At 43.1% G+C, this 27,269-nt stretch overlaps 1 protein-coding gene across 2 annotated transcripts in view; it reads left to right on the forward strand.

Annotated features, from left to right (window-relative positions):
- LOC142378635 (ras and Rab interactor 2-like) overlaps positions 1 to 27,269 on the forward strand; it is a 46,852-nt gene that overhangs the window by 12,828 nt on the left and 6,755 nt on the right. For both annotated transcript variants that reach the window (XM_075463364.1, XM_075463363.1), the window contains exons 3-10: positions 11,027 to 11,121; positions 13,194 to 13,383; positions 13,481 to 13,595; positions 15,802 to 15,874; positions 16,551 to 16,642; positions 21,422 to 22,783; positions 26,807 to 26,889; positions 26,973 to 27,198. In XM_075463364.1, the coding sequence (XP_075319479.1) occupies positions 11,027 to 11,121; positions 13,194 to 13,383; positions 13,481 to 13,595; positions 15,802 to 15,874; positions 16,551 to 16,642; positions 21,422 to 22,783; positions 26,807 to 26,889; positions 26,973 to 27,198 (2,236 nt within the window). The remainder of the gene's footprint in view (positions 1 to 11,026; positions 11,122 to 13,193; positions 13,384 to 13,480; positions 13,596 to 15,801; positions 15,875 to 16,550; positions 16,643 to 21,421; positions 22,784 to 26,806; positions 26,890 to 26,972; positions 27,199 to 27,269) is intronic.

The following is a 27,269-nucleotide window of genomic DNA, read 5'->3' on the forward strand; positions in this document are numbered from 1 at the left end:
GATATTTTCTGTTTATTTGTGGAAGTCTGTGTGATGTTTTAGACATTTTTTCCAACACGGATCACCTTTTAATAAACCTCGCCTCTGGACTTTTACACACATGTGCCCGGCATCTGAGATACTAATCTCGGGTAGAGTTGACACTACTTCCTTCTGTAATGTTTCCTGTGTGACATGAAGGCGACGTGAACGTGAAGCGACGCCATCCGGTTGAATCCGGGGGTGACGCTCTTCTATCACCTTGAATTTTGCTTCAGGTCTTGTCAGATACTCAACAGCTAAATCACTCGGCTGGTAGATTGGCACAGTCTCCTGAAGGCAGCATGGCAGTATTGAGTGATTAACTGTTAAAATGAAGAGATGTTTTGACAGATTACCCCTCACTTTGTGCTGCCTCTCAAAGCAGAGCTGGAAATGAATAATGCCGTCTGCACTTGCTTTCAGCCTCTCAAATACTCTCTCAGGACTCCTACACCCGCCCTTCTCTTTGTTTAATGCCTTTCATCACGCATCTTCCCTCTGCTTCCTCTGGTCTTTTCCACCAGTCACGCATCACACACATTGCTGTCCACATCTCTCTTGCACACAACAAAAACAACTCTTTTTTTTTTCTTTTTTTGTTGTGCAACGACAGATGTTATCGTCATTCTTTCACTAAAACATTTTATCTATTTCTGGAGATTTAACAAACTGCACTACATCTGTTTTCATCTGTTTTCATGCCTCGAGATTCTACTTTGTGTCAAAGTCCTGGACCGTGTCGCAGCTGCATTGGATTAATTGGAGACTCCAACCCCTCTGTTGAAGTTGAGCAATACACAGAAATGCATGGGCTCTACTCTGAAACCGAACTCTAAACTTACACTGGCTGTTTTTCACCAAGATCTTTGTAACGGTGTCATTTAAAGTGTCCCGCAGCTAATCAGTCTTAGCTAGAAAATAATACTCAGAATAGTTTGTAAATCCTCATGAAAAGACTGAACAAATAAATGTTTTTAGAGGTTTGTTTCGCGACAGATTTTACGATGTGAATTGCTGCATTTATTGCCTTGAAATGAATACTATTGGTCAAGGTCAAGCCACAAATTCAATGCTTCCCCTAACAAGATGGAAAGATGAAGGCTGAGGAGGGAGAGAATCTGTTCAGTAAGATAACACAAGTTAACCTGTTAATCCTGTTGTCAGGTAAAAGAGTTAAAGAGAACTGCCTTTTGTTAAGTGGTCACTGCAGAGATGGGTACCGATTCAGTGATTTTTGATGTCGACAAATCAACCCAATTAAAGTCGATTAGTTGTGATGTCATCATTAAACAAACATTAACCACCAAAGCAGTTATTTGTTCCCGTCGTCCGCTGTCACACGATCGTTTAGCAACAATAAAATCAGTCATTTTTGTGACGGTTTAGTACGTGAGTCCTCACGCAGTGGTAGAACCGTGGGGAGCTAGCTTCATCCCGCATGATGAGCTAGCTTCATCCCGCATGATGTGTGAGCTTCATCCCGCATGATGTCCTAGCTTCATCCCGCATGATGAGCTAGCTTCATCCCGCATGATGTGTGAGCTTTATCCCGCATGATGACTAGCTTCATCCGGCATGATGAGCTAGCTTCATCCCGCATGATGTGCTAGCTTCATCCCGCATGATGTGCTAGCTTCATCCCGCATGATGTGCTAGCTTCATCCCGCATGATGTGTGAGCTTCATCCCGCATGATGAGCTAGCTTCATCCCGCATGATGAGCTAGCTTCATCCCGCATGATGTGTGAGCTTAATCCCGCATGATGTGTGAGCTTCATCTCGCATGATGTGTGAGCTTCATCCCGCATGATGTGCTAGCTTCATCCCGCATGATGTGTGAGCTTCATCCCGCATGATGAGCTAGCTTCATCCCGCATGATGTGCTAGCTTCATCCCGCATGATGTGTGAGCTTCATCCCGCATGATGAGCTAGCTTCATCCCGCATGATGTGTGAGCTTCATCCCGCATGATGAGCTAGCTTCATCCCGCATGATGTGTGAGCTTCATCCCGCATGATGTGTGAGCTTCATCCCGCATGATGTGCTAGCTTCATCCCGCATGATGTGCTAGCTTCATCCCGCATGATGTGTGAGCTTAATCCCGCATGATGTGCTAGCTTCATCCCGCATGATGAGCTAGCTTCATCCCGCATGATGTGTGATCTTAATCCCGCATGATGTGTGAGCTTAATCCCGCATGATGTGCTAGCTTCATCCCGCATGATGAGCTAGCTTCATCCCGCATGATGAGCTAGCTTCATCCCGCATGATGTGCTAGCTTCATCCCGCATGATGTGCTAGCTTCATCCCGCATGATGTGTGAGCTTCATCCCGCATGATGAGCTAGCTTCATCCCGCATGATGTGTGAGCTTCATCCCGCATGATGAGCTAGCTTCATCCCGCATGATGTGTGAGCTTAATCCCGCATGATGTGTGAGCTTCATCCCGCATGATGTGTGAGCTTCATCCCGCATGATGAGCTAGCTTCATCCCGCATGATGTGTGATCTTAATCCCGCATGATGTGTGAGCTTCATCCCGCATGATGTGCTAGCTTCATCCCGCATGATGTGTGAGCTTCATCCCGCATGATGAGCTAGCTTCATCCCGCATGATGTGTGAGCTTCATCCCGCACGATGAGCTAGCTTCATCCCGCATGATGTGTGAGCTTCATCCCGCATGATGTGTGAGCTTCATCCCGCATGATGTGCTAGCTTCATCCCGCATGATGTGCTAGCTTCATCCCGCATGATGTGTGAGCTTAATCCCGCATGATGTGCTAGCTTCATCCCGCATGATGTGCTAGCTTCATCCCGCATGATGTGCATTCGGCTTTGTTATCCAGTTGAGTAAAACCCAGCGATGCTTCGCCATAATCAATTAGTTGTGCACATCCCAAGTAGTGATTGTGATCATTAGCTCTCCATCAAAATGGCTGTTTAGGAAAGCAACCAAAAAAAACACAACTCTTGTAACATTGGTTTTATTAACACATGCAGTCCTTTAACCACCAACATACAACCTGTTAAACTTGGCCCATCGTAAAAATTTATACTTTGAGTGTGAATGAGTTCACAAGTAGCCTTCTAACACCCACGGTTCAATTCAGTTCATCCATGCATCATAGTTTCTGTCACAAAGGCAACATACAGTAGGTAAGTAGCTACAGCAGATGGCTCTAGTATTATCACGTTATAGCGTGAGGGGCGAGATCATCTGCTGCAGAAATGAGGCAAAACATTTCTCATATATATTTTAACAGATTTATAATCAACACTGCAGCTCTGTAATTTCTCTTTGGGGTTTTCAATATCTTATTCAGTTCAGTTTACTTAATTTTGTTTAAATTGGTTCAGTATTTTGAAGCAAATCTCTAAATTTGCCGTTCAAGAATTTAAAACCGCATAGTTTTAGCTCCAGATGCTAACTGCGCTAACTACCACTACCTCTCAAATTACAAGCCCATAGGCTGCAACAACATAAAGGGATGGAATTACTCAGTTGGAGCACAGTTTCTCATTATCACAACTCTTGGAGATAATTATACAAGTTCATTGTTTTTAACTGGTCTGTGAATGTTAGCCCCACGATGCTGGACTGAGTGAGCATCCAACTGTCTTGAAGGCGATGAAATGGATCAATCTCGTCTCTTTTTGACCACGTGTTGTTGCTGTTAGTTACGGAGCCTCCGTGTGAGACGTTGTGGTCAGAGAAAATGTGTCTCTGTAAAGAAAAAGTTATGTGTGTCCACTCTTGTAGCCCTGAGGGCACCAAGGTGTTGTATTTCAATAAGTGTTGATCAGAGCCAGAGTCGATAAAAATCTGTTAAAATAAAAGTATTTTAATGCAGAACTGAATGCCAACTCAAATGTCAGATGTTAGACGGTTTTTTGACTACTGTATTGCAAAATGAGCTGTATTCACTAACATGATCTTATGAACTTCTGGCTCATTTGATGTATTTGATGTTCAGAAATTTCCTGAACAGAGAACTTTCTGTGCTGTGGGAATGATTTGGAGTAACTTCTGAATAAAGTGGAAAATCAGCTTTTAGCACTGCTGCTGTTGTTGCTTTTTGTCTGTGACACATTCTGTCTCCACGATTTTGGAGCATGGAATATATTTTAATTGATATTAGAGTCTACTTGACTGCAGTTACTACATTGTACAAAGGTATTATACTATATATATATATATATACATATATAAAAAAGCAGGGCTGCCTGCACAAAATGGAGTCTTGTTTGACTTCTTAGAAGCTGATAAGATGAAGGTTACAGTTGTCACCAGATCTTTACAGCTTGTTGTTGTCTCACACAGAGTAATTAATCACAACTAAGCCTTTAAAGCCAATATATCCACCTCATTTAGAAGAGAGAGACAATATTTTTACTTTTAACGTCCTTTGCAGCGTTTTCCATCCTCACCAACCCTGTGAAAGCAGTCTCTGTATGTGTCTGTCGAAACCAAACGCATAGTTTCCCACTGACTCCATCCATGGCTTTAACAGCAGTCCATGCAGAGAATCACTTGCCTCCACACATGCACAATCTTAAAGGAGCTTCTGTGTGTTTGTGCATGAGATCTGCAGCTCTGCCTCTGTCTGTCTCCCTCTGCATCCCGTGTAATGAGGAGAGCATTAAATGGATAAAGAGTGGAAACAAACGCAGATGAATTATGCTCCATAAAAGTCAGAGAAACACAAACTTTTGTTGTTAAGTGCTTTCCTGGATTTCAATCATTTTCCTACAGAAGTCATCGGCTGCTCCACAACTTTCTTGGCTCAGATCCAGTTGTTTAAAACTCTCCTACTCGCTGACCTTCACTCTGCAGCTCAGGAATTTTCCATGTCTTCTCCGCTGGCTGTGTTTCTTCATTTCTATTCTCATAACTCAGTGCCAACCTCCTGACAAGAAGTAAAAACTATGTTTCTACTTCTTTCAATGGTTGAGTAAATATCTTATGAGGCCTTACAGTCAAAATAAACTAAGCAGGTAATGCTCCATTATTAGACGCAGAGGTAGATACTCTCATAAGATGGGCATCAAAGGAATAGCTATGGGACGTAAACCAATCAGCCATAACATTATGACCACTGACGTGAAGTGAAAAACAGGAGTCATTACATGACAGCGCCGTGCTCTCATGGCAATGTGTATGAAAAGCACACCACTTTCAGCACCTTCTGTTTGTCACTCATTTCTACGCATTTTAAGCTTCTGGCGTGTCATATTTTCGCCGTTAGTGTTGGGGTTCAGTATGACTTAGGGTCTCCTCCTATCACACTACATACCATTAAAATGACTGTACATACCGTGATATAGGGTTGGGGTAAAGGTAGAAGACAGGGCGTCATTTCCTCAGAATACATAGCGTAAAATGACACGCAGAAGCACAGAAAAGTGTTGTTATAACCAGAGGTGGGTAGAGTAGCCAAAAAGTAGTCATCCAAATAATTAGTTGAGTAAGAGTAAAAAAAACTACTCAAGTACTGAGTAAATTTTGAGTAACGTCTGATTTATTTGTTAACACAAGCATTCAATCAGACAGACAAAAATACAAAATAATCATCTTTAGGCAAATTAGAGTTCATCCAATTGATAAAATAAATTTAAATGAATTAATTAATTACAAAATAGCTAACCCGTCCTGCCGCTGAGATTGAGTATGGTCACGTGATGAGACTGCACGGCTACGTTTGATTGGTGAAACAGTCACCTGGTAGAGCCTTTGGCAGAAGTCTCTCTCTCTGTCAAAATAAAGCATTAAAATGAGGCGTACGCAGGGGATAAAAATAATGAGGCGTAGAATACCAAAGAGGTAAGAAGAAAAGTAACGAGCTCATTGTAGCCTAATGTAGCGGAGTAAGAGTACAGTTTCTTCTTCACAAATCTACTCAAGTAAAAGTAAAAAGTATAGAGATTTAAAACTACTCCTAGAAATATAATTTTTTTCAAAAACTTACTCAAGTAAATGTAACTCGTTACTACCCACCTCTGGTCATAACACACCAAATTACTTGGCGTGCAATAGCTATGTTCTAAACTGCAGTGATCAGAACCTACCAAAAGATGTTCAAAGAAAAAAAAAGGGTGAACCAGTGACCGACTCACTGTGCGGCCACATGGAGAGTGAAGGCTGGCCAGTGTTGTCCGATCCGATTGAAGAGCAACTGCAGCTCAAACTGCTGAAAAAGTTAAGCTGGTTTTGATGGAAAGATGTCGGAAGACACACTGCATCGGTTTGTTGCTCATGGAGCTGCACAGCTGCAGAGGAATCAGGGTGCTAATGCTGACCTGCTTCCACTGCTGAAAGCACCCTCATTGCACATGTGAACATCAGAAGTGGACCACGGAGCAATAATGAATGTGGCCAGGTCTAATGTGGATGTCGGAGTTTATCTGGCAAAGATGCTAAGCCAGCGTGAACAGATGGATGCTTTTGGAAATGTTCTGCTGGGAAAACCTTACTTTGACACGCATCACTTACAGCATTGTTGCTGACCACGCACACCCCAAACTGTATTCCCAGTGACCCATTTCATATCTGCTGCTTCACTTCCACAGAATAGAGCGCTCCAAAAGGAGTTCATGCCCTGACTGACCGGGGCTGTTTTGGTGGGAAAAGGGAAACCTAATCGATATTTGGTGGGTTGTTATAGTGTTATGGCTGAGAAAGATGAAAGTAAAAAAAATCTGACAATAGGTCAGTCAGATTGACCATAAGATAAGAGTCTTAGTTACAAACAACGTAGAAACACGATGAAGAACAGGATCTCTTCTCTTTAAAGCCAAACAAGCTGCTCTATCCTACGAGAGCTCCGTAAACACTGTCGTCTGGCGTCGTTTCATCTGTCGACCGCATGTAACCATCATTGTTTCGTTAGAGGGTTGGAAAATAAGAATTCTGATATTCAAAATATTTTCCTCTCTGGGATTGACTGCAGTGTTTGTGGGCCTGTTGCTGTTTAACCCCTCACTCTGTCTGTTTGCAGCATCTGGTTTAATGTTGAGAGAAAAATGACACTTGTTTCTCCTCTTCTGGTCAGTTGTCGAGACTCTAATAGCTTTCCCTGTCTTCTCCTGGTTCAAACTGAGCATCGCCAGCTTGAATTCCACAGAGTTCATCGCCAACTCATGTTGTGTAACAGTGTTTTTACCTGACTCAAAGCTCAGAGAGTTTGTGGCTTTAACAGAGCTGGCTCCACTTAGTCCTGCAAGGGGAGAGAAATTACAGGGCGCTGTGGTGACCGTGGTCTGGCCTGGAGCCCAGTTTTCAGAGGAATGTTTGGGAGAGGAGTCCTCCTGGTGGTTAAAGTGTGGAATCGAATGTTGGGTCAGTCACAGAAACTAAAAATATCTCTGTAAAATTGATTGTGTTTCTGTGGATTTTACCACAACCAAGAAAAGCTTAAACAAAGCTCATGTATTTAGCTTTTAGAGCTGATTCTGACATACTTAACCCGTCGTCCCGTGATGTGGCCAGGCCTTTTGTTTACACTGTGAGATTTCACCAGCTGCTCAGATTTTAGGGAGCGCTTTAACAAGTGGAACAAGTGGATGTGAAAAAAAGTCCACAATAAGAAACCCAGACGATAGGAAAACAAATTAATTTCCAGATTTATGCAAAGTTCTCAGCTCTGCTTTTGATTAGTTCTTTTTTGGTCAGGAAACTGAACACAGGAATTAGTCTTGCTTGTGTACAGAGGTACCCCGACTGTCCAAAATACACTGAGGTCTTATATTTACTGAGACTTATTTCTCTGTAGACTGTGTGAACCTAAGACCTCTATTTTTGCATTTAATTCCTTCAACGTATTCCAAATAAAAAAAGTTTAGTCCCAGTAAAGACGTAAACATACACTCACTTTATCAGGAAAAACTGTTTAATTACCTGTTAACACAAACAGCAAATCAGCCATTCGCATGGCTGCAGCTCAGTGCATTTAGGCATGTAGAGGTGGTCCAGACAACTGGCTGCAGTTCAAACCGAGCATCAGAACGGGGAAGAAAAGGGACTTTGAACGTGGCGTGGTTGTTGGTGCCAGACGGTAACTCCAATAAGCACTCGTTCCAACCGAGGAATGCAGAAAACCATCTCTGAACGCACAGCAGGTGGAACCTTGAAGAAGATGGGCTGCAGCAGCAGGAGACCACACCGGGTGCTGCTCCTGTCCGCTGACAGCAGGAAACTGAGACTACAATCCACACAGGCTCACCAGAACTGGACAGTAGAAGATTGGAAAAACGCTACCTGAAATTGACCCTTTTTTAAATTTTTTTTTTAGTAAAATTAACTTTCTACACAAGATTACCGTGTGTTAACGGATATATATCTATAGATATATATATATGTGTGTGTATATAAGATATCTCCATCCCTTTCTGACCACAGTGTACCATCTTCTGTTGGCTGCTTCCAGCAGGATAATGCACCATGTCACAGAGCTCATATCATCTCAAACTGGTTTCTTGAACATAACAATGAGTTCCCTGCACTCCAATGGCCTCCACAGTCACCAGATCAATCCAACAGAGCAGCTTTGGGACGTGGTGGAACGGGAGATTCTCATCATAGATGTGCAGCCGACACGTCTGCAGCAGCTGCCTGATGCTGTCATGTCAATATGGAGCAAATCTCTGAGGAATGTTTCCAACACCTTGTTGAAAGTATGAAGAATTAAGACAGCTCTGAAGGCAGAAGGGGGTCCAACCTTTTAGTAGCAAGGTGCATCTGAAACAACTCTGAAACAACCACCACCCGTACTGCTGCACACCTGAAGACGTGTTTTCAGGAAGAACGGGACAAAATAACAGCTGGAACTCTTCATCACTTGGTATCCTCACTGTCAGAACGTCTTTAAGTGTTGGGAGAAGGAAACGCTACAAAGTGGGAGAAGGTTTATCGTCCCAACTTTAGGAATGCGTTGGCCTTTATGCATAAATGGATTTATATTAACAAAGGAAGTCATCAGGGAGGAGGAGGATCTCTTTCGGTGTTTTGATTCAGGATGTTTTCTGAATGCCTCCCAGCGGAGGCGTTTCAGACATGTTCCATCGGGAGGAGACCTCAGGGCAGACTCGGCACTCATTAGGGAGATTGTATCTCTTGGCTGGCTTGGAAACGCGTCTGGAAAAGTTGGAGGAGGTTGCTGGGGATAGGGGGGTCTGGGAGGTCTCTGCTCAGACTGTTTCCCCTGCCACCTGGTGCCGGGTAACCGAAAAAAAAAAAAATGGATGGATCTTTGGTTCATACTCTCTGCCATCAAATAAAAGTCCAAGTAGCTGTCAGAATCACTGTTATTTGTCTATTTTATTTGATCCAGGGTTGTAATAAATACTGTTTCCACAGATAGTGCAAGAAATAAGTTCTGTACAGATGGCAAATAGTGTAAAACACGGTCATTCAAAAGTGGCTGTAAGGAGTGTAAAGTAGTTATAATAAGTCAGTCACACAGAGCTTGTGAAGTTCTTTGTCTATATTAATTCTCTTAATAGGCCAGGTCACCCCAGATCTTAGCCACAGCTAGGGGTGGGTATTGGCAAAGAAGTCACGATTCGATTCGAATCACGATTCACATGCCACGATGCGATTCTATCACGATGCATCACGATACTTGAATTATTGCCATGCATCGCGATGCATTGCGATATATTCACTGAACATACTTATAAAAAAAAATACAGCCATTACCAGTGGCTGACTGGCTGTGTATGATCTGGATAGTGTCTTCAATTGATACATAACTCAAAGCAAATCAATTCATAACTGTATTTATTGAAACAACTTTTGGAGGTATTGCCATTAAAACAAGTATTACTATTACTGGACACACTCATCACAAAAAGTGATTAAGTTTTATAAAACTTAAAATAACAAAATAGGGATGATCAGTACAGACAAAAAAAGTGCATAGGCTTTATAAAACTATAAAAAAAAAAATATATATATATATATATATATATATATATATATATATATTGCAAACATCCCTTGCAGCGAAATGTATCAATTACATGTGTCCTATCATTTTTTTTTTTTTTTTTTTAAATAATCGATACTTGGCGTCCAGAATCGATGCAGTAGATCGCGAAAATTAGAATCGCGATGCATCGTCATGACGATTATTTTGCACACCCCTAGCCACAGCCCATGGAAAGAAAGTACTTAAACTGTGTCCCTAATACAGGGACTTTGGACATCCGTGCCCTAATAACTTTTAAAGATTGATTTTTTTTTTTTAAATTTAATTCTCAATAATGTCCTAGATCTGAGTAGGAATTATTACTAAAAGATTCTCCTCTTCACACCAGAACTCGTCTGATAATAATGGTGTTTTCAAAGGGTTATTTAATATGAGAGTAACGCTCTTTTCACACAGGAAGTAGTGTTCAGCTGCTTGTCAGTGAGAGGCAGACACCGTCCCATCAGATCGGCAGACGCAAGATGAAATGTATTCAACTGTTCGGGTGGCGGGTTGGGATTTTTTTTAAAGGGAATTGACAGTAAAAACGTAAATGATCTACTTTGTCTGGTGAGAAGAAGCAGAGGGAAATGAGTTGTGGTGCAGTTTGATTCCCTTTGCTGTGGTTCCCCCTCAGTGACTGTTTGTATTTGGCCAATCTAAATGACAAAGTTGATAAGCCTTATCTCTAGAACAACATGCCATGAGATAGGCTCAGATTTATCTCCAGTGTTTATATTTCTGTCTCTGTAAATCTTCCTTCTGAATGTGGCTGTGAGTCATTTCTTTGACAATGCTGTCTCCATGTTTCCTGCCTACAGGAAATGCGGTCCACATACAGGAAAAAAAGTGACTAACCACTTCCCTGCCCTTTGTTCCACATTCGTCCAGTCCATTTCCCTCCGTGCTCCAAGCTTCGGCGCCTTGTTTTGTAATTCGTGTTTGAGCAATGCTGTCAGTTTCGTTTGCCGCTGTTCCTCCTCCTGTTCTCTTTCTTCGACTCCTTCATCAGTCAAAGCTTCTCGTTGTGTCTTTTTCCAGCTGATTGACACATTTGCGTTGGAGCTCGGGGAGCTAAAGAAGGAGATGGTCCAGACTTCTCCAACCGTAGACAAGGAGCCGATGGAGTTACCCGGGTGAGACTGTTTTCCACATACTTTCAGATATTTGGTTTGATCAGTTGTGTTTATTTGGATCCAGATGTATTTTTGCATGAGAAATAACCACATAATTCCCAGTGACAAACTTAAACACAGCTACAATTATATTTTCGATGGTGAATCTTAAAGGAATGATTGTTAATCACTGTGTTTGAAGGTTGAATAGCAGGCGAAACCCATTCTGTCTCAGATCAGAGTTAGCAGGAACTTTCAAGGCTCGTCTCTTCTGTGATCAGCCACCAAGGCTACGAACTCTGACCTCAACTTAGGATGTCTTAGCAGCTTCAGATGTCTGCTCTGATAAGTGATGACGTGAGCAGTCTCATACAGCTTAGAGCGCAATTTTAATATTAATCTAAATGCACTTCAGAAAGGCAGCATTGAGTCATTTAATGGCAAAATGATCCAGTTTGCACAGTGCTGATTGGGTAACATTTGTTGGTCTGTCTTGATCTAAAAATCCACTTTGAATGTTTAAGTTTTGAGCAACACGTTCAGTCTGAGTCTTGTAGGAGAGTTTGCCAAATATGAAGTTGATGATCTCACATTCCTGGGAAACATCTGCCTCAGAGCAGAAATGATAAAGAAATGATAAAGACAACTATATATATATATATATATATATATATATATATATATATAAACACACACACACACACACTTACAGGGAATGGAAATAATCACATCTGACTTGAATATTAAAATGCTGTGACTCTAATTCCTGAAGTTATTCCTTCAGGAGATTTCTCCACTTTTTCCTGTTGTGGATTTCCACTATGGATCAATTACAACCACGAGCAATGTAGCCTATACTGCAGACCCTCGTCTGTTAACTTCAAACAAGTCAATGGAAGCACTCAGTGGGTCTACATGATGAGATTAATTAGATTACAGCCATAGTTGGGTTATGCTCCTTATTTGAACAAGGGTAATTATCCTTGGATATATGGCGTTGAATGAATGGAATCAGTGGCACAAAGCATGTGATACCCCGGTATGATAGGTGGCGCTGTACCCATTTCAACTATTGCTAATAGAGCCACTTCCTGTTGACCTCTTCAACACCAACAACAACAACAAACTCAGGCGTTTGAGAAAGATGGAGAACGAAGAGCAAGATGAAGCTACGTCCCTCTACATTTCGTCTGTGATGAGGTGCTTGTTGCACAAACGAGATGCACAACGGAGCATTCTCCATCGCGTTGTTTGTTTCTTTCAGACGACAACAACAGTAATATCGTCTCCTTTGACTTCCGGGTCACGACCCCGGGAAAAAATCTCGAGCATGCGCAGAACACAAAGTCTTAATTCACCACGTGCTTCACCGTCTACAAACAGGTTTAATTTGACTTTCAACCGAGTTATCTCGGGGTCTTAATCCGATCCAATTTCTTGTCCGAGTAAGGTGTCTACATGAACCTAATAACTCAGTTTTATTGTAATTTATTCAATTATCCGATCCTTTCAGTGCCATGTAACCCCACTGACTGTAAAACACTTGTAATACGGTGCAGAGTACAGTGCAGTGTCGTCTTTATCGGAGGAGTAAATAATGTTCTCATTACTCAGAGCAGACCTAAAGCTGACTGCTGTGGCTGAAGAACATTATCATCCTCCTGGGGGGTCCACAGTTGTGCGATGAGCTGTGGTTCTTTGGACACTCTGTAGAAAAAGGATCGACTATAGTTCATTACTTGTTAAGGACATTGACATTTATTCAGTGGAAAACCCTGAATAGTCTTTGATAATGTGATGATTCTTGCACCTGGAGCCTTATTTTGATTTAACAGGGATAAAACCTGATGCATTTTATTTCTAAATGTTTTGTAAAGTCAGCAGTGTGGCTGTTTCAGTATTGGTTTTAACATGTTATTTAGATGATAAAGTAAAAAAAAAACAAGCTGGTGAGGCCTGATATTCTCTAAAATCAGGTTGTTCTGCATTGCTGAGATTGTTTTCACTGTGATCTCCTTCAGCTGTGTTTGTGAAACTTTTCACCAGCAGGGGGCGACGTGGCTTTAATCTCGCCGTCTTCTTCTACTTGTCAGGCTGGAGAGAGGTGTTTACCTGGAGGCTCCACCCTGTGGCGGGTTGGGGGGGGAGAGGGACTCTGGGTACGACTCTTTGCGGAGGAGGATGAGCGTGTTGGACAGGTTGACTCAGACACACACGGTGTGGCTGCTGTTGGCGGTCAGTGAAGAGGAGGCTGCTCGCATTCTGCTCAAACAGCCTCCAGGGGTGAGGGGTCACCGTACTCTGATGCAGATGTGTCTCTCTGAGTATTTTCTGAGAGGATATTGTGTTTCGTGACTTTTTGTTTTGTTTAATGGAGCAGGTGTTCCTGGTCAGGAAGTCAGCTGCTCTGCAAAGGAAGGTGCTCTCTGTGCGTCTGGAGGAGGATCAGTCAGGAACTCCCATCAACCATTTCCCTGTCAAGGAGAGTCAGTACAGTAAGTTTGTTTTAACTGACTGTTCTTGCAGTGCTGGATGGTGGAGGGAACTTGTTCAAATACTTATGATATCGTCAGAGAGATCACATACACTCACAGGAACTTACTTTCTCATTATCTTCTATTGATTGACTCTCTTTCAAAAATTCACAAAATTCTTTAAGTTTCCTTTTTGATTTCTGTTTTGTTTGATAAACAGCAGTCGTCACACTGAAATGTGGGTCAGAGTTAATCGTGCTGTTTCTCGCCCGCCCCTGCATTTAGTGTTCAAACCCAAAAGAAAAAGAAACATAAATGAAAGTGTGACCAGCGGCGGTTGGGCCCACAGTGCAACCTAAGGATGAGGTTGTTGGTGTAAACTGCTTTAAGGAGGGATTTGCCCACAAACACTCTTGACTCATGTGGCTTAATCTTAGGTCAGAGCTTTATTTGCATAGCAGCAGTGATCTATCAGCCTTTACACTATAATAATGCTCATAATATTGTAAAAAGCTTGTGGTTGTGGAGCTGCAATGCTGCCAAAATGTGAGATGATGACACACCAGCTGTGGATTTTCTCTGCACACATGGGAGGGAGCGGAGCGCGTTTGGCCGGATTTGACCTTTAGATGTAGATCAGCTGCTCTCCAGTTGGCCTCACGTTCTGCTGTATTAAGTTAGCCTTTGAACTGCCGGTTTGAACTTCACTCAGAAACCATGAAAAAAAGTCTGCACTTGGTTCTCTTTCTGAACGCTCACTTGAGAAAGGAAACTGCTGTCTTGATATAGTCTGAATCAATAGTCATGTGAAAAATAAAGTACACCCTCGTTCAGTTATAAGAATCGACTCATCTGGATCAAAACTAAGACAAAAATACAGAATCACTGTGTGAAAAACTAAGTGAACCCTTCCACAGGAACTAAGAGGGTAAGTAGCAGCCAGGTGCTGCTGATCAATGCTCTGATTAACTGATCATCAGTAAGTGTGAGCACCTCTATAAAAGCAGAAGTTTTGGAGCATTCAGGTGTGTGTTAACACGATGCCAAGGAGGAAAGACATCAGCAATGATCTTAGAGAAGCAATTGTTGCTGCCCATCAATCTGGGAAGGGTTATAAGGCCATTTCCAAACTATCTGGAGTCCATCATTCTACAGAGAGAAAGATTATTCACAAGTGGAAAACATTCAGGACAGCTGTCAATCTTCCCAGGAGTGGACGTTCCAGCAAAGTCAACCCAAGGTCAAAAACCCAAGAGCTACATCTCAGACTCTGCAGGCCTCAGTTAGCATGTTAAAGGTTAAAGTTCATGACAGCACAGTTAGAAAAAGACTGAACAAGTATGGCTTGTTTGGAAGGGCTGCAGGAGAAAGCCTCTTCTCTCTAAAAAGAACATGGCAGCACAGCTTAGGTTTGCAAAGCTGCATCTGAACAAACCACAAGACTTCTGGAACAATGTCCTTTGGACAGACCAGACCAAAGTGGAGATGTTTGCTCATAATGCACAGCAGCACGTTTGGAGGAAACCAAACACCTCATACCAGCTGTCAAGCACGGTGGTGGAGGGCTGATGATCTGGGCTTGTTCTGCAGCCACAGGACCTGGGCACCTTGCAGGCATTGAGTCCACCATGAGCTCCCCTGTGTATTATATATTTTACTTCAACTTACTGCTGCTAAAGGTGCTTCTTCTTCTGCGTTTGAGTATCATTTTTATTAAATTAATAATGTGACATGTGTTGTGTTCGTCTGAGGTTGAATTTACCTCATTTCAAGAACTCTGTTGGAGTAGAATGTTTTTATTTTCATACAACTGTGGAAGTGAATCAGGGTTTACTTCCTTTTTTCACGTGACCATGGAAGCTAAAATCTGTAAGAACTTCCAATGAACCAGATTCTGTCTGGTAGCTCATAATATCTGGGAACCCTTTCTGAATCATACCTGTCAGGATATTTAACTGAAAATGAAAATATCAACATGTTGTTTCTGGAAGAAAATTCAGTGTTTTTGCATGTATTGCAAGTATTTGCTTAGATATTCTCCCCTGGTTGCTGGTTAATTTCTCAATTCAGAATTCTGGAACAAAAAATAATCCCACAGTAAAATGAAAAAAAAAATAAAACATATATATACACATAATATATGCTATAAGATAAAAAAGTCTACTTTTTTGTTGTTTCTTGTCTAAATCTTTTACATTAAATCTGTCTACATGTCATTTTTCTGTAGCCTTTTCTCTTGAGGGATCTGGGATCAGCTTTGCAGATCTGTTCCGCCTCGTGTCCTTCTACTGCATTAGCAGGTAAATAACCATCTCTCGCGTCATCCAGCTTCTGTTTTTACTTCAATCTGCTGTTGCTTTGCACACTGAGGATGGAAAATCCATGGATGAAAATAATGTTTGTCGAGTAAGCAGTCCGCTCTCAGTGCCGAAGGCTCTCACTTCTGTTTTATTGTGTGCCAGCCCAGGAGACGCAGACGGACTTCAACAACAGACACAGGAAATAGCTGCGCTGCAAACAGCAAACGCAACACTGCATCTGACTCCAGAGATGCACCTCAAACCAAACGGGCATCCAAAATGATAAATGCTCAGGGCTGTTGAGCAGCATTTCTGCTAAAAGTCATATTCCCAATAAATGTTTCTCTGGAGTTTCATTTCTGTTACTGTGAAATGGAAACAAATAGCGTGTAAGTGATGTTTGGGAGTGTTTTCACTTCTCTGTTTGTCAGTATTCGGGGTGATTTTGCCCTCCAAAGTTGTGGCATCATCAGTTTTCTTACAGGGGACCAATGTCAGATCAGGACAGTGTGTTTGAGCAGTGACGTGGAGACAAAAACCACAAACGGAGAGCGATCTGCTCGAGAAAGTCTCCTCACACACTTTCATTTCTGTTTCAGCTCTCGGAGTTTTCTTATTTGTAACACCACATTTAGCATTTTTCCTCACATTCTTTTCCTTGTTTTCTTTAACTTAGAGATGTTCTGCCGTTCACGCTAAAACTCCCAGAGGCCATTGCATCCGCCAAGACCCAGAAAGAACTGGAGGAGGTGGCTCAGCTCGGAGCAGGTAGTCTTATCTGTGGCTACAGTTTCACTCATTTCTGCTTGAATTCAGCCAGATGTATTTCCCATTATGTCTACTGTGTTGCTATAGGTCTGCTAACTCTCCACCTCTGTTGTAAAGATTTGAGGAGGCAAGGAGTCATACTAAACAGCCTGAGCCAACAGAGCTCCCAGCAGCTTTACAGAGATCAGTGATCAGTACAAGATTTATTAGAAACGTTTGTTGTCAGGTCTGACGGAAGCAAACAGAAATAAGCAGATGGAGAGTGAGTTAAGCTTGCCTCAGACTCACAATGGCCAAATAAATGGGAAATGCACCAGGATGATGTTTTACCAAAGGGTTGAATTTTCTTACTGCTGATGCAGCTGTTGGTATGCATGAGTTTAGACTGGTAAAAGACGGTGAGAGTACCTCTCAGCTCCACAAAACAAGCTGTGAGTCATTAAAGTTCTGGGTGTTGTTGGTCGAAATGCTCCATAAATTTTGCTTTACAAGCATCAAAGGTGACGACTCATCCCCCACAAGTCATTTCTGGGAGATGAGTCTGGAGCAGGAGGTGATTAGCCTGGCTCAGCAGAAAAGTTTCAGGGAAAAACGACAGCCTGGTGCTTTCAGCTTTAAAAAAAAAAAAAAAAAAAGCCCACAAACCGCCGAAGCTCACATGTTAGCTCTTGTTTTATTAGTGCAGATACAAATGGAAATGTTGAAATGGACATATTTTGGTTTGAGCTGAGCCTGAAGGAATGTGTCCACATGCTGTTTTTCTTTAACATAAAGCAATTCAACTCAGCCCTTTGTCAAAGTAATAATGTTTCATGAATACAGACCGCACCGCAGATAAAAGTGTGATGAACACAACAAGCTCGCAGCTCGAAAGCAAAACACTCGGCACGAGCATTCAGTGTCCGGGCGTTGAGCTCCTGCAGGTGAGCTTCTCTGTGTTTGTGACGGTAAAAGTAGAAGTTTACACCGGCACGGCCGAGTCCTTCCACCGTGGCAGCTTTCTGAAACGCATGCTTCAAACTGGGTACATTTTCTTATTTTTGGGTATTTTTGGTGCTCAAACGTAAGAAAAAAGAACCAAACACGGACTGAAGGAGAAAACAAAAACCTCCAGTCTGCATCAGAAGGCATCAGAAACGCAGATCAAAGCAGTTTTCAACATGTGGAGTAAATGTGGTGAAATGGAGAATTTCTGCATCATTAAACAACAAGGATTTATGTTTTTGAACCTGATCTTTTCCTGAACCAAGTCATGTTTTATGTTTAAACTTGGGGTGAAAAAACACACACACACTCACAAAAGAATCTGGAGGAGTGGCAACAGTTTCGCTTAGGAATCAAACCAGCGTCTTCTGGTTCAAAGTTTTGTATTTATTCCACTTCAGAAACATGCTCCTTCCACAGAACTTGGATCTTAACAGGTTAGTGAGGGGAATCTGAGTGTCCACCATGAAAAAAACGCTGACTTTAGCGGCGTATCCGTGTTGCTGACACGTCATTTTAACACACTTCTCAGTGTCCTGCAATGACTTCTTGATTTATTTGTTTTACCACCTTGGGTAGAATTCCAGTTGGTGTGTGAAGATGAGCTTCACCTGCCTGCTTCAGCTCTGAGCCGAACACAGACTCATCAAGCTCGTATTTATCTTCTCATCTTGTGCAAACTGTGAAACTCGGCTTGGACATTGGATTGCTGAGCAGCAGCAGTGGGACACCATCATTTTTCTTGATTCCTGGTTAGATGTCTGGCTTTGTGAAACCGTAGAGCTCAGAATATGGTTTTTCCATCAGTGCTCGCTCTTTCTGAGATGTTGTTTTTTTTTAATATTCTGCAGGAAGCGACTCTGCTATCACACAGCCAGTGTGTGTGTCTGCAGCTCTTGTTTGTTGTTATTGTCATGTTGCATTGATCATCGTACAGCAGCTTCAGTTATTCCTGGCTCAGCTGCTGTAACACTGCAGTGACTCAGCTTCCTACAGTGGAAAGCTGCAGCATAGCTGAGTGCTTACTGTGGCGCTCAGAGAAGGGAGTGGCCAGTGGAAAGCTATATACCATCTAAAAACTACATACCGTCACACTACATTTGGAAAAAAAACATAGCAGGCTTGCAAGCATGAATACTGAATTGACAGGAGCGCGAATCTGTGTCACAACTGCTGTCGTGTTTGCACGCCAACATTCCTCTGTGTGGATGTGGGTGGACGCCTGCACAGTTAATCTTTTTGCATTGAACTTCTGACACTTGACGTTGAGGCAAAGAAGCTGAAAGCTCTGCGAGTGTGAGCCAGCCTCCAGGCTTTTCTTTGGAACTCCTCCTGTCATTAAGGCAAACAAACCCTTTGACATTGAAAAGTTTCTATTTAAAGACGGAAAGCTGATTTGAACTGGACTTTGGAGTCAGGGCGTGCACAACCTCAGACAAACAGCTTCAGAGAAAGTACAGTATATTGCAGCTACTTTGCACTTCTTCTGGCGCCTCGGAGGGCACAGGGAGTGTTGCTCTGTTGAGTCACTTTAGCGTATTCCTCTCAAAGGCAGAGGATAGTTATCTGTCATATCTGTGTGTGAGTCAGCACAGTTAGTCGAACTATGAGGCTTTTTCTCATGAAATTTGGTTGAGAGGCGCAGCTGATTTTGGCGAAATACTCTTTAAAACTTTAAGATCCTGTATGTTGGTGGCGGAGGGTTTTCTGTCTTATGTGCAACTTTTGCTTTAATCGAAAAAAAAATAGGTAAGCTTTCAGTTATCACCAGAAACCTTTTAAAGCAGTTTCAGCTGCGGTTTGCACGCTAAACGAAGATGAGCATCTAGTAGACTTTTACTGTATTTAATGAAATTATGAATTGATTCATGTGAAAAGTAAAAAAACAAGGTTTTATGGATCAGAAAATGAGAAGAAGAAAATCATCTGGTCCTTGCCAGGTCTTAGAATTAGGAAAATCAACCTCAGACGAACAACAAAACATGACGTATTACCCGGTGTCATGATTTATGAGCAGTGTGTTTTTATTTTACTGTGGGATTACAGTTGTGTTGTAACAGCTGGACAGAAACTCCAGAAAAGAAAAAAAAAAAAGCCAATAAAAACAAACTGAAAACACAAAATAAGAGTTTTTTTTCTAACAGAGCTGAATTGAGGGATTAACCAGCAACGAGGGGAGAATATCTCAGCAAATACTTGAACACTGAATTTTCTTCCAGGAACTACATGTTGATGTTTTCATTTACAGTTAAATGTCCTGACAGATATGATTCAGAAAGGGTTCCCAGATGTTATGATCTACCAGACAGAATCTGGTTCACTGGAAGTTCTTTAGCTTCTATAGTCACCTGAAAATGCACGTAAACCCTTTTTCACTTCCACAGTTTTGATTGGATCAGGAAATGAAAACATTTCTAGTCCCAAACAGTTCTTGATATTACGCGTATGTCTGATAACTCATGACATATGACACTTTCATTATTTACTGAATGGAAAACTAAGACAGAATGCAGAAGCAGCTTGGGGGAAACTCAGTCCACCCCTGATCCAGCAGCAGTAAGGTGAAGTAATGGTTTCCTGTGTGACGTTATCAGTCTCTCTCATGGTGGTGGAGGAATCTTGGCCCACTCTTCTTTCCAGCGCTGCTTCAGCTCTTTGAGGTTTGCAGCATTGGTTTCTGCACAGCTCTCTGAAGGTCCCACCACAGCATCTCAGTCAGGCTGAGGTCTGGACTTTGACTGGACCATTGCAACACCTTTCGTTGTTTTTTTTAACAAATATGTGGGATATCTGGCTTGGTGATCGCCTGACAAAAGTCCAGCTTTTTATATACTTCTAGTCAAACAATGACCAGCGCATGGAAGAGGAAGTGTTCCTGTTTTTTTTTTTGTTCTTTTTTATCATTATCTTTAAACCTACTGGCTGCACCTTCCCAGGAGCATTCGCTGTGATTGGACAACAGTCGCGGGGCAAATGCAAAGTATCTTTGTGTTCGGCGTCTCCGCCTCTCTGTCAGTACGGCCGGTCGGTATGAGGTGTTACTGGAGTCGGTTAACCTGCTGATATATGCCGCAGTGTCAGCTGCTCAGTGCTCACACACAGCAGTGAGAATACCACAGTCAGATTTCATACTCCAGTGTATTATGAGACCTCTGAAACTGCTCTATCAGCTGTAGCCGGAATGTAAGAGTTAATCTTTCCATTTTTAGCCAGCGGCTTTAGTCATTGCTGGGCTCATGTTTCAGTCACTACAAAGATTTTTTTTTTTGAAGAGTTCAGCGTTCAGTTTTTGTCTTCTTAGTTATTAAAGCCTGTGTGTTAAATGATGCTGGTGTTTGTACTGTTAATATAAAAGGTTCTCAGACATGAATGAATTCCACACGAGAACAAAAAAAAGGAAAGATTTTAAAGCAGTCAGTCAAAGGAGCTACGGGGAAATTGAGAGGAGGAAGAGGGGAGTGGTGGAACTGGAACTGTGTGCTCTGTGGTGTGTTTAGTGCCCTCCCACTCTGTCATTAGCATGGGCGACTCCCTCTCTGTGGCTCTGAGTGTGTGTTGGTAACCAGTGAATCAGAGCCAAGAGACACGGGTCGGATTCACTACTCTTTTGCTTCCAGCCAGGAAAAAGACAAAAACAGACACTCTGAAAAGCTTGAGGAGACGTTCGAGGTGCTGGTGTGAGGTAGTTTGTGCTGCTTTTCTTTATCTGGTCTTTTAGAGATGATTTCAGGCACCAGCTGGTGTTAGGGAGCTTTGGTTAATGTGTCTCATTGTTTTTCTGTGTGTGTTTTACAGGCTTCTGGGACTCTGCTCTGTGCAGTCAGCGGCGCTCCTCCCCCCGTCCCTGTCGTCCTCTGAGCCGGACCCTCAGCCCGCAGCGGACTAACGGCAACAAAGAGGTCGTGGGGTCGCAGCAGCGCTATACCGGGGCTCATAGTGACAGTGCACCTCCGACCTTACAGTCCCACACTCTTCCACCTTCCTTTTACCCTGAGAGCAGACATCCCAGCGGACCGCTGTGCTTCGTTAACCCCCTGTTCCTGCAGACTCATAACTACCGTCTCCGCTGTGGGGACGACCCGCCTTCAAAGTCCAACACTGAGAATGTGCTGGATTCAACGCTGTTAACCACCAGCCGGAGCAGCGAGCAACACGTAGACCCGACCAAACTGAACGGCAAATCCCGCCCCCCTCCACCCCGTCCCCCTCCTCCCCGCTCGATGCCACGCCGCCGGCCTGCTCCACCTCCACCTGAGCCTCCAGTAGCCACCACCAGACCCAAGAGCATGCCAGAGGCTGTACCTTCAAGGCAGCATTCCACCAACCGGCGCCCAGCACCTTCTCCACCGTCAATGGGCAGCAAGACCAGCAGCCCAACCAAAAGCGCCAGTTCCCCAAATCCGCCACCTCCACGGCCCAAGAGGCCGGACCTGGAAGCCCACCGCTGCCACATTGCCCTCGATGACGAAACCATCGCCAAAGCGCTGTCTCGTGCCAAGCTTCCGACCTGCCAGCCTCCAGCCGCCGCTGACGTACCGCCGGAGAATATCGCCGGGAGTCCACCTGGTCCTCACGAGAGAGGACGCCAGCGGCTCAGTGACATGAGCATGTCGACTTCTTCCTCTGACTCACTGGAGTATTCACAGTCTCCTGGGTTTTCCCTGGGCCTGGCCCCCAGTCCGCCTGAACATCTGAACAACCAGGTGGAGGACAGTAGTGAGGAGGATGAGGATGCTGAAGAAGAAGAGGAGGAGGACTATGGGGTGGGCCTGGAGGCCGATCTAGAAATGCGCCTCCGTCCGTCCTTCAAAGCACGGAGCAGAAGGGTTGGCGTTAGCCTGAGTGGTGGATCCTTTATCCTTCCCAGAGCCCTGAAGGGACGCTTCAGCAAGGTGAGCGGCATGCTCAGCTCCCTCATGACGCCAGAGAGACGGGCCGTGAAACGGATCGCCGAGCTGTCCCGGGACAAAAGCTCTTATTTTGGCTCGCTTGTTCAGGACTACATCGGCTTAGTGCAGGAGAATCGTAGCTGTCACACGTCGGGGGTGGATTTCCTGCAAACTCTGAGGCAGTTTATGACACAGATGAAGGCTTACCTGCGCCAGAGCTCGGAGCTCGACCCTCCCATAGAGTCTCTCATACCTGAGGACCAGATCGGTGAGTCTTTGAAGCCGAGTGCTTTGCTGTGCTCTGAGATTCTTTGGTTGCTCACTGCGTGCTGACCTTGTGAAACAACTCTACGTGCGTGCGTGGGCTTGTGTGATGCTTTAGTCATAGCGCTCCTCTGACAGCATGCAGTTTTCTACAAGTTTTCATTCCTAATGTTGGGGAAGTAAAACCGAGTAAAGTGTCTCCAAATGAAAATATCGCCATCATCTTTGGAACCAAAGCTGGAGATTAAGTTTTCCATATTAGTCTGCCTCATTGCCGGTGTTGGGTTACAGAAATGCCAGCATGCTGTACTGCAGTGAGATATTCTTGGCCTGTGCTCGTTGGCATAAATTCACGATGCAGCTGAGGCTGAAATTGAATGGCAAAGATTTTATTCAGATATATTTCTTATCAGTTAGGGGAAATGTATTCATATTGCACGATCCATCAACCAGGTGATTCAACCTGAAACATGTTAAAACTACAAATCATACAATGTAAAAGTTTGGTTGATAAAAGAGCATTAAAGATGCGCTGTAGGGAAATAGTTGAAGTCTTTTACTTCATTCAGTCAATCAAACGCAAACAAAGTTTGAGGGTTTGATGTAAAAGAAGAAGAGTTGCAGCAGAGCTGAAGTTTTACGGGAGTTGGTTCCACATACATGAAGCATAAAAACAGAAATCTCAGTTTTATCATAGGCAGCAAACCTGTTCCAGAACCCTAACCTCTGTGTACATCCACATATACGGGCTGAAGTGACCCAAATCAGTTTTTTATTGATTTATTTTCCAGTTAATGTCCTTATACCTTCAGTATGTGGTCTGAGGTGGATGCATATCCAATACGTGGTGATGTTCTATATGTTCCATGCTGCTTTTTGAGTGTTGTTGTCTTAACTTACCAGCAGCATTGCTGGCAACAGCACTGCTAGCTTCTTGAATAGCAGAAGCAATAGTTTCCATTTCAGAATTGTTTCTTTTTCTAAGCTCCTGAGTGGTCTCACAAATATGACTTTTTCCTTTGCTCACACAAATGAGGCACCTAAGAAAGTATTTATTGTACATGTTTACCGTTTCAGTGGGCAGCAGCGTTGACATTAAAGTAAAAACAAGACTCTTGTAGTTATGATAATGTTGCAGGTTATGTGAACACAGCACAAGATGCCTGAAAGGTTCATAAAGTACCAGGATCTGGAAAGTAATTTGGCTCTAAATTATTCAGAGCTTTTGAACAGCAGCGTTTTAAAATCATCTCTTTAATGAACAGGAAGTCAGTGTAGAGACCTCAGGACTGGAGGGACACGATCTACTTTTCGGGTCTCGGTGAGGACTCTGAATCAGCTGCAGCTGTCCGATCAATTTTTTTTTTAGGCAGACCAGGAGATACCCTGTTATAATAATCAATGCAATCAAATGCATGGACCAGCTTTTCTAAATCTATAAATCTTTTTATCCTTGAATTATTCTTCAGGTGATGGAAGGCTGACTTTGTAACTAAGTTGATGGCTTTTGAAGTTGAGTTCATGATGACACCCACATTTGTTGTTGTTTTATCTGTTCTTTCTTTGCTTGAATAACATTTGATACTTTTTGTCTTTAGTTGAAGGAAAATCCTGAACATCCAGTTTTTTATTTGTTCAAGGCCCTTAATGAGTGCTTATCAGAAGTCCCGGTATAGAACCCTGCAGAACTCCAGTTGTTGTTTTTGTTTGCTGTTGTTTTTGTGGTGTCTGTCTTTTAAACAGGATTTGATCCAGTTTAGTGCAGTGGCAGAAAGTCCCGCTCAGTGGAGGAATATGTTATACACACTGAAATCTGATTGATAAAAACTTGTTGATTTCTGAAACCCAAATTCTAGTAGGATAGTGCTGAAAAATAATCCAATCCAACAAACTGCATACACCAACCTGCACCTAAAAATACTCACTACTGAAGGACCAAACTGAGCAGCCTTGGATGAGAAACACTTTGGAAAATGTTGAAATACAGAAGTGTCCTTGTCCTCATCAACAGGCCACAAAAATGTAGCGAAGCTCATGTTTTCATGTGAAAATGCTCACGTCGGCAGAACTGCCAAATTAGTTGCAACAAGAATGAAGCACAAAATATGCCTCGTAAACTAAACGCAGCAGGCGTAAGTTGTCTTTTTTAAAGCAAAAAAACACGAGAGACAGAGCAGGGAGCTCCAGTGAGGAAGAGAAATGTTTTATTCCAGCCTTGTTGTGGACGAGAGCGAACCCGCTTTGCATGAATACATAAGTGTGTTTGCACACATCTCGCATCTCTTGTTCATTGTAAACAATAACAGCAAAGCCTTGTTCCCAGACAGAGAAGTGATCTATTCTAACCACAGATCCACACATAAAGCTTCTCACGCTCACAGATGTTCCCTCTGCAGGGAGAGACGGGGCAGGCATGTAAAGCTGCCACGGACATGGAGTCTGAGCTCTAAACTAGAGCTTGCACGAACATGAAAAAAACTCCCGAGTAGACTTTGGTGGTGTCTCTTCAGCTCAAACGAATAACTCGAAGCAAGGAAGAAAAGTCTTTATGACTGCTTTCTGTTTGCAGTTAAAAAGGAGAAACAATAGTTTTTGTTATGAGTGCAACAGTTCAGATGATGTTTTGGGTCAACAAGCTAAATAATTGGCTATTATTATTATTTCAAAGGGAGTGTGAGAGTCTGTCAACACGCCCTAACTTACAGCCGTGGCTGAATGAGGGCCCACAGAGGGAGGATGTGAGTGAAGAGGAAAGGCTGTCGTTTCTGTGTTGTAAATGACAAATTCAAAGTTTGCCCTCACGTTCTTTGTTTACAGAGGTTTTCCCCGTTCTTGGGTTTTAGTGTTTGTGCACTTCACAAAGTGTGTTTGTTGCAGTAAAGGGAAGCCTACAAACAGCTTGCAGCCCAGATAAAACCCAGTTACAAACACTGATGAAGGAAATGAGCCAATATGGAGGGAGTCAGGAAGTCCAACGTCCGAAAATGTGACTCCTGAAGAGGCTCAGCGGCACTCCTTGAGTACACGGGAGGGTCTAACGGACTGATCCAGTTTCTGTAAACACTTCTGACTTTCCTGTGCTCGGATTTCTTTGCCAAAGCAGCGCATTAAAAAACAGTCGAACCTTTACCTCAGGTGAGCCTCCACACCTGTACAGGCGTGAGGGGGATTGTTATCGGAAATTAAACGCATTCCTCCTGTGCTTCCTCGTTATTCCTCTTGACTCATCGATATTAGGTTATTTACGCTGTTACAAAACCTGCGTTTTATTCTGTGTGGCTGATTGCTTAAACATGGCATAAAGTCTGCATGGAGGCAGAGGATGAATGTGGAGCATGAATGGTTGCGTCAGTCCTGCCACTGAACAATAAAACACAATTGTGTCAATGGCACAGGCTGCGGATAGTTGAGGTAGGCAGGGAATAATGTGTGGCTGCTGTGTGTAGGTCTGAGGTACAGATGGAGTCTTTGTAGAGTTTAATACATGGCGGATAAATGGATCTAACTCTCAGGATTGAGTTGTTGGATCTGGGGACAGGTTGATGAAATACCTGGAACAAACCAGCTAAACTACGACTATTTGGCGTCTTCTTCTTAGATGTTTGTTGCTTCCAGAGTTGTTTAACCTGATCATCGTATTTCTATGACTGAGTTGGCTTCTGGTAGTTTTGTACTAGAAAGACTGACGAAGGACACAGTCTTTCAAGTGATAACTTGTACGTATCATGACAGGAAAAATAGAATCTTAACGGTACAGGTCTGAGCTTATGTGGGGTTATGTTGAGTAAAATGGACGGTGTATTCATTACGATCGTGCCAGTGTGTTTGGTTTCGGTGACACATTTATTCAGTGCATTTTTGTTGTTGTCATATTTAACTCAAATGTGAAACGGGCTGTCGGGAATGTTGCACAACAGGCAGTGACGCAATATCAACATTACTCATCAGTTTGCTTGAAAATGTCCTACGATAAAGTCTTTATGCTCTGATTTCTCATAAACCTGTGTGTTGCCGTCATCTTCCACAGATCAGGTGTTGGAGAAGGCCATGCACAAGTGTGTCCTGAAGCCTCTGAAGAGCGTGATCGAGGTGGCTCTTCACGACTTCCAGGTGAGATGGGACGTCTCCTGAATTCTTTGAATAACAGCGTGATGAGAACATGGGTGGTTAACCCCGTCTTTCCCCTGCTGCAGGTGAGCAGCGGAGCCTGGCAGCAGCTCAGGGAGAACTTGGCCCTGGCGAAGATGAAGAAGCCCCAGGAGCTGGGGGTGGATGGGGCCGTGCCCCCTGACTCTGTGGCTGTTGAGAAAATCCGCCAAAAGTTCCTGAACATGAGGAAAATGTACTCCCCTGAGAAAAAGGTCTCGCTGCTGCTGCGAGTGTGTAAACTCATCTACACCATCATGCAGGATAACTCGGGTACGGACAGAGTTTGAATTCAGCCTCTTTATGGTAGCTTACAGCATTGACTTTTCTTCCCCCGTCTGACC

Source organism: Odontesthes bonariensis, chromosome 4, assembly GCF_027942865.1.
Source record: "Odontesthes bonariensis isolate fOdoBon6 chromosome 4, fOdoBon6.hap1, whole genome shotgun sequence".
In the NCBI taxonomy this organism is placed as follows: Eukaryota; Metazoa; Chordata; class Actinopteri; order Atheriniformes; family Atherinopsidae; genus Odontesthes; species Odontesthes bonariensis.